General features: G+C 40.0%; 1 protein-coding gene across 2 annotated transcripts; it reads left to right on the top strand.

Moving 5' to 3' along the window:
* Nucleotides 1–243: 243 nt before the first annotated feature.
* On the top strand, nt 244–5810 carry tnfrsf18 (tumor necrosis factor receptor superfamily, member 18). Of its 2 annotated transcripts, none has more exons than XM_077014022.1 (6): nt 244–407; nt 666–805; nt 1113–1200; nt 1280–1353; nt 4318–4440; nt 4774–5810. In XM_077014022.1, the coding sequence occupies exons 1-6, from the start codon at nt 385–387 to the stop codon at nt 4899–4901; spliced, it is 576 nt and encodes a 191-aa protein (XP_076870137.1). In that variant the 5' UTR covers nt 244–384; the 3' UTR covers nt 4902–5810. The 2 variants fall into 2 exon arrangements, with proteins under 2 accessions (XP_076870137.1, XP_076870136.1); XM_077014021.1 differs by having other exon boundaries at nt 635–805.
* Nucleotides 5811–7882: the final 2072 nt, after the last annotated feature.

Raw genomic sequence — 7882 nt, 5'->3', positions numbered from 1 at the left:
ACTGTACAATTCATAATGTTATTGTGGTCATAAATTATGTTATTTAAACCTCTGTGTGACTGTCATATGGTATTCCAGCCAGAAAATGATATAATAGCACAAATATGGTCTCTCTATGTATCTACTTATATGTCACACAAGAGTTCTCTCTCTTTCTCTTTCTCTCAGTTCCTGCTTAGATTGTGGGTAGATCGGAAACCACTGACGTTGTGAGGTGCTTCACATAAAAGCCCAAGACCCCAGGCAGCTCACATTACTGGCTGTAAGAGGCTCTTAAATGGACATTATGAATTCCTGTCTGAAACTGTTCATGATGGGTTTTGTCTTGTGCGTGTGCCAGGATATCAATTGTAATTGGAAGACCCAGTATGAACATGAAGGGAGATGTTGCGATGCTTGTGCCCCAGGTAAGATGATTATCATTATCCTACTCTTGTATCTCTAATTGTTGCTTATAAAATAGTAAAATTAAAACTTCCCTAATACATTACATTAATTTCTCTAGTCAGCCTTAGTATATTTAACTAAATAAAAAAGCCAATGTATTTTTAAGATCCTGATAGATATCACATTGCTACAGGAACTCATTAACATTCATCACATCTGAGTAAAGTTGCTCATCTGTATCATATAGGTAAATATCCCAAAATTCCCTGCAACCCTAGTAGATGTGAGAACTGTTCAGCAGCGACCAGCTCTGAAACCCGGTGCTCCTGTGGCGGCGAACACTTGTGCGAAGACCTGGGGTGTTCTAAATGCATTCCCAGACCGCGGTGCAAACGAGGAGAACAGCTCAAGAGAAGCGGTAAGGGTTGGGTCCATTCATCTGACCAAAGGTTTCCATGCCATTCTCTCAGTTGCCAATGGTGGTTGGGCAGATTGTAGTCATGTTCTGAAAATTACTGGCTGGGATTTGATCAAACAGTGTAGGAAGCTGTGGTTGGCATTTGTGGTCTAGATTGGAACCTTTTTTTATATATATATAGCCAGGGGCATGTATGTGGGGAGGGTGAGCAATTTAGAAGAGAAACGAAGCTAAAGAATCAGCAAAGTCTGTGTGTAGGTGATGTAGATGTATAAGTGATTTGATACATTTTGTGAACCTTTGGTAGGTAAATATGACTTCAGTTATTACTGTGAACCATGCCCTAACGCAACATTCAACAACGTTACGGACGGCGTGTGTGTGCCCATTTTAGAGTAAGTGATACTTAAATCCAATTTAATTTTGCTAAGTCTTTTGATATATTTATCATACATGTTATATTGTTATAAACAGCTGCCGGAAATTTGGTTTTTCCACACTCTTCCCTGGGAACAAAACACATGATGCAAGGTGTGTTTGTCCTAAAGGTTAGTGTTCATTATCAGTCCTTCGCAAGTCTTGAGTTATTATTCTGTAAAAATGCTATTCGTGTTAAGGAAATGATAGTATTGATGAAAGATAATGATAATGATAGGTAAGTATCTTAGTCCTAATCACGGTTGTCACCACATAGCCCCTGACTCCTCCCTTCAGGCGTGTCTGTGAGACGTCTGTCTGTGTCTGTGAGACGTCTGTCTTTGTCTACATATGTATACGTGCGTGTGTGTTGGTTAAAGGGGGTGTGCGTTTGTCTGTTATCCGTGTCACCTTTCCTTCGTCTTGTCAGCATTATGTGTTGCACGTGTGTCTTGTTTATGTATTTAAGTATGTGCGTAGCATTCATGCCTTTGTCAGTTCTTGTTTCATTATAGTTCTGTTGTAGGGGGCAGTCATGGTCCTGTGGTAGGGAACTGGTCTTGTGACCGGAGGGTCATGGGTTCGATTCCCAGACCTGAGGTCATGACTGAGGTGTGCTTGAGCAAGGCACCTAACCCCAACTGCTACCCAGGCGCTGGGCTAGGGCTGCCCACCGCTCTGGGCACGTGTGCACCACAGCCCCCTAGTAATCACTAGTGTAATCACTAACTGCGCAGATGGGTAAAAAGCAGAGGACAAATTTCGAATGCGGTGATCACAATTGACAAAATATGGCACATTTACATTTATTTACATTCATACATTTTGTATATCTGTTAGCGATATTGTTAATCATTATAATAAACAGTGTTGTTCATGCTGCTCCCACCATGATATTCCGCTTCACCCTTGTGTTACAATGCTATATAGTGCTATTACGGATATTTGGCTTTTGGGTGAAAATGATTGAGAATGTAAAACGTTCACACTACTGTGATGTTATATCATGAAAGTAGGGCATTTAATTAGAAGCATGCTAAGTTCCTAATTTCCTCATCTCAAACAATTTATTGAAACAAAAGCAAAAAACAGTGGTGGGTGGACCACAACAAAAATGTCAATGTCTCAATACCTTGAGTGTCAATCACAGCTTGACAACGACATCCCATGATGTTCACAAGTTGAAATATCATCCGCTGAAGGATTATTGCCTGCTCTTCTTGAAGGGCGGCCCTCAGGTTATTGAGGTTCTGAGTTACAAACCTCTACATGACAACTCAGCTGATCCTGTATGTTTGGTATGGGATTCAGGTCTGGAGAATGTGCAGGCCACTGCATTTGAGGAACCCCAGTCTCCAGCAGCCGTTCCCTAATGATGTGACCTCCATGAGTGTGAAGATTGTTGTCCATGAAGATGAAATTAGGCCTTTGTTGTTCATGCACAGGCACAATGGCTGGATTAATGATGTTATTCAAGTAGAACCACCACCACCACCACCACTACCAAAGGCTCATTTGTTAACAACAGGGTCTGAGGTATAGCGCTCTCCTTGATAATTCCAACATTGGTGGCCATTATTTCTGATCAGCGTGAATTGGCTTTCATCATTGGACAGCACTGACGTCCATCGTCAAGTGTCTGGATGCCTGTGCGGCAGTTTGATCAGGAAACCTCACATGTCATCTAGCGCACTGACCACTCCGTTGTGAACGGTTTCAAATGGTCTGACTCTTGGGTACCTCTCACCTCCCTCAAATGTGCCTGGAGAAGTGTGGCATTCATCATTCGGTTCCACAGGACACTGTTCACAATAAAGCATCATCCATGTGGAATCAATTTCTGTGCCTTTCTGTGACTTTTTCAGTCTCTGTTGCAACCTTTTTACACTCTTTTTGACACTCTAAGCTCAGTGACCACTTCCGTCTGAGAACATCCTGTTTGAAACCTCGCAATGGCGAGGTACTGTTGATCAATTGTTAGGTGCCGTCTTGGCTCCATGATGACAAAATGTGAACAGCATAATGAGGAGGACTGTTTAAATACCAATTCTAATTGAACCAGGAAATGTATTGGTCGATTCATGGATCAAACACCTGTTGTGAATTTTGCTGTTAAGTCCCTTGTTAGATAACAGAAAGTTGTGCAAAAAGTTCAGAAACATTGAACAGTTAGACCTGTGCATTCAAATGTTTAGAGAAGGTCACACCTGTAAAGGTTAGAGTGCATTTTAGGTTCATCCTGAAATTTCACCCGAAAGCCAAATATAGTAGTGTATATAATCAGTGTATATACAGAGAGTATAGTGTACATACTGTAGAGTAGTGTACACTATAAAGTGTATATACACTATAAAGTGTCTTAAACTTTTCAGTTAGAGGATTTGTGGATTTGTTGTTGTTAGCTTGGAGATTACAAAAAAAAAACCTTATTGATGTTGGCTAATTGTATTTTTTTCTATTTCTATAGTATTCTCTGAAGTATGTGCCTATGGGTATGACATCAGCCTTAGATTGCAGTTTAGTAACATCCAAGACATTCAGAGCCTTTGGTTTCTTTTTATTATTGACTTAATTTCTGAGATGCTTAAATGTTTCTTGTTGAACTTGTTGAAAATGCTGTTTCTAATGTAATGTTTTTTCTATGTAATGTTAACATACAATCTAGTAATAATTTCAGCTGTCTGCATGTGCTAGACAGTAATAGTTGCTTCCTTGAGCTGTTATGGTCAGATACAGTAGCTGCAGTATTACACAGGATAGTTTGTTGTCACACTAATAATGACAGCACATAATGAAGGTCACCTTTAAAGAAAGAAATAAAAGTAAAGAATATTCTCATTCGTTGTGGAGCCTGTGAAAATAAATAGGAGAAGATGAAATGGGAAACAATCAGCTGTATGATTGGCAAACAAGGGATTTGGACCTGGGAAGTGGATGGTGTGTGTGTGTGTGTGTGTGTGTGTGTGTGTGTGTGTGTGTGTGTGTGTGTGTGTGTGTGTGTGTGTGTGTGTGTGTGTGCGTGTGTGTGTGTGTTCTTGGCTCGGTTTCAACTGGAACATGACAGTGACAAATTTTTACCTGCCCTCTTTTAACAGATAAGTATGATGATTTGATCCATGTAGTCATGGGAATATGTTTAGCGATCACCAGTTTGATCTGCGTGGTGCTGTTTATCAATATCTGTATTCGAAAGGCCATGTACAAGAAAAGGAAAAACAGTAAGTGACATTTAATATCATTAATGTATTTTGTTAAGCACTGGGTCAGTCTGTATTGATGTCATGCTGAAATGCATTGTAAGGTTAGTACTGTTTAAAAACAACATTACCATTGTGTGGGAGTTCTGGTGGTATAGTGTAGTGGGTAACAATGCTACCTTTCTTGTGTGAGACTGGGTGCAGTTCCCTTATGGAAAAATGCTCTATATGTTTTTGGGCATGACTCTAGCCTACCTCTGTAACATAATGTAAAATTGTAATTAACTATAGATAAGAGTGTTTGACAAAATGCATTAAATGTCATGTAATCATTCTCATTGTGTCTTTCTACAGAGCACCATCTGATTCATCCAAATGAATGCTCGTGTAAACTCTCCAAAGAGGAAATAGGTGAAAACCATGATATCAATGAAAACCATGTCAGTGACATCTTTTTAGAAGTCTCCACTAAAACAAGCTGAATGTCTGAAGCAGACTGTTTCTGGAAACGCACTTCAGATATCTAGCAGCCACGTATCCTCTTCAGAAATGTTTGTTGAGCATAGTTGTGAACACGTTTTACTATTTTATAAAAGCTTGTGTTTCTACAAGGATTGGCAGACTCATGATCAGGTGGAGAAAAAAGTAGGTCATGCTGCAGAATATGCTTTGGAAGAACTGAGATGCAATAATCCATGAATTCATAAAATTATTGTTACAGTTGTGCTCTCTGGAATGATGGCAATGAAACCCAAAGCCTGAAAATATTAAAAAGTTTCAGAAACATCTCAGCAATTCTAAATATGCTACTTGAAAATAAAACGTTCAAGCTACAAGTTGCTTTATAACTTTCACAAGCTTTCAGCTTGAGTTCTGTATATATGTTATTTACATTCATGATTGCTTATTTATTTTTACAGTGATGTATGAGATGCAGGCTGAGGAATTCAATTTCTGTTGTTGGCGCCAGTAACTGGTTCACTCTGTTTAATTCAGTTGCTGAGGTTTCTGGCCAGCTTCATTATGACGGTGTTAATGTGTGTACTAGCATTGACTGCAGCATGTTACACTGGACTGGTCATGCAAATCAAATGGCCAAGGGCCAAAACCAGAATCGACTAATAAGAGTTTGCACTCAGTTTTATCACTTTTGGTGTGTTTGTGTGTATGGTTGGATGTGAATATAGAAATTTGTGTCTCCTTAAATGAAGATCACCTTGCATAGATGGTTTCTACCATATATATGTAAGCCATCCCAAAGCCAGTATAGACTGGAATTAAAACTGCATTCAAACAGCATTCATTTAATGAATCGTTTAATCTATGTTTTGTCCTCCAGTGTTGTAATAAAAATTGTAAGAAAAAAATTGTAATAAAAAGTTACAATAAAAACCAAGACCAACACTAACTATACCAGGGGTGCCCATTACTTCGAAGGAAGTGTCCGTCGATCGTGAAGGAATGTGGGTAGATCGCATGACTTTAAAAAGTAGTGGATGAATGACAGGCTATCGTCCATCTGCACTGACGGTTGTATATATACACCGGCCTGGTAACAATTTACGTTCGCCACCGCTACCCCCCCCCCCCCCCCCTCCCGTCAACTATTTACACTCGAGGTTCAAATCTCAGTCCAAGCGATCTTGAAAAGGTAGATCTTTCTGACTTGGTCATCTTATAAGTAGCTCGCAAGCTGAAAACTTGTGGGCACCCCTGAACTATACCCATAAGGAGAGAGGAGTTGTACAGATAGGATGGGTCAAGTACAAGTAGTCTGTACATTTTTTATTTTTAAATTTTTTGAAGGTTCCGACTATAATCAGTAGGAAGACCTTTGCTTTGAATGACATCTGAGGCCAAAGGACATCACTAGTTTCTCACATTGCTCTGGTGTGATTTTGGTCCACTATTTTATTTTTCCAGTCTCTTCCACAGTTCTGTGACTGTTTCATGGTTCCTTTAGTTTCAAGGAACTGCTTTACCTTTTTGCTGTGTGACAGTGTGTGTGTGTGTGTGTGTGGTCTTTGGTTGGGAAGGCCTGAGCATAGCGGGTAAAACTGTCACTACGAGTATACTCGCAAATCCCTGAGTATCTGGCAAGAGTGATAAAAAATGTATGCACACCAGATCTAATGGGCCACGGCTTGGAATCTTATTCAGAGGAGCCGCTCTTTGAGGTAAGGTTTTCCGGGCAATGCATCGGCCACTGTTCTTTTTTTTTTTTATCATACAAATATGATTATGTTAGAACTCAAATAACGTTATTATATATAATATATATAAAATATACATTATATGTACACAAACATGCCCATACTAACACATATCAACACAAAGAAAACCAAAACAAAAAAGAAGGGGAGGGGGGGAAAGGTAAGGGGATAAGAGAACGTGGAGGTTGCTTTGGTTAGTCAGGCTTACATATCCTCAGCCAGAAGCCGTTGCAAGGATTTGAAGAATGTTATGAAAGGTGACCAGCACCTATAAAAGTTTTCTGTTGAGCCTCTAACTGTGCGTTCACACCGAAAGCGAAGAGAGCGACACGGCGACCGGAAGTCATTCATTTTTAATGAGAGTGAGCGACACCCAGCGATGCGACGCGAAGTGAGCGATTCGAGCGACACGAACAAGTTGAGCTTGGCTCAACTTTATGCAAATGAGCAGTGACGCGCGGCGGCGACTACCAATCAGAAAGTATGTTTGCACCCTCCTCCGAAACCGCACCTCTGACATTGGTTCCTACTGATTATTTGTTCCGATTGCAAAATGGAGGAGAGATTAATAGTGGCTGTCTCTGGATGTCCCGCACTTTACGATGTTTATTTTTGGTACACCTGGATACTGTTCATTCGTTAAAAAACATCTGCAATAAATTAGCGTATACCCTATTATTGGTTATGATTTTTTAAATTCCTGTTTGATCTTCAGGTCTGGGGTAAAAAGTAAAAAAAATACATAAACATTTTAGGTTTATATACTATATGTGTTTTATACACACACTATGTTTTATACACGCACTCCTTTATAATCGTGTGTCCTGTAATCAATAGATTAAAATAAATACTGCGTCCTGCTTTAAAAACGTGATTTGCATATCTGTCACGTGCTGCATGCAGGCGTGATGTTGGACACGCCCCCACGCGACGCGATGCTGGCGACTCTGCGACGGAGAGCGATTTTATCGCTTTCGGTGTGAACGCACAGTAAGACTAAATTAAATTTTTTCAAGGTGTAAAAAGAACATGACATCTTTAAGCCAGAGTGAATAGGATGGAGAAAAACAAGACTTCCAGCTAATGAGAATTCGCCTTTTTGCAAGCAATAGTGTGAATCCTATACTGTCCAACTCCCGAGAACTCCATGTTATACATGTCCAACTCCCGAGAACTCCATGTCCTCTATTTTGTCCGAGGGAACACCGAAGATTGCTAATTGAGGGCCCAGATTTAATTGTTTTTTAAAC

Source organism: Brachyhypopomus gauderio, chromosome 8 (genome assembly GCF_052324685.1).
Source record: "Brachyhypopomus gauderio isolate BG-103 chromosome 8, BGAUD_0.2, whole genome shotgun sequence".
In the NCBI taxonomy this organism is placed as follows: Eukaryota; Metazoa; Chordata; class Actinopteri; order Gymnotiformes; family Hypopomidae; genus Brachyhypopomus; species Brachyhypopomus gauderio.
This window is presented reverse-complemented; position numbering and strand designations above follow the sequence as displayed.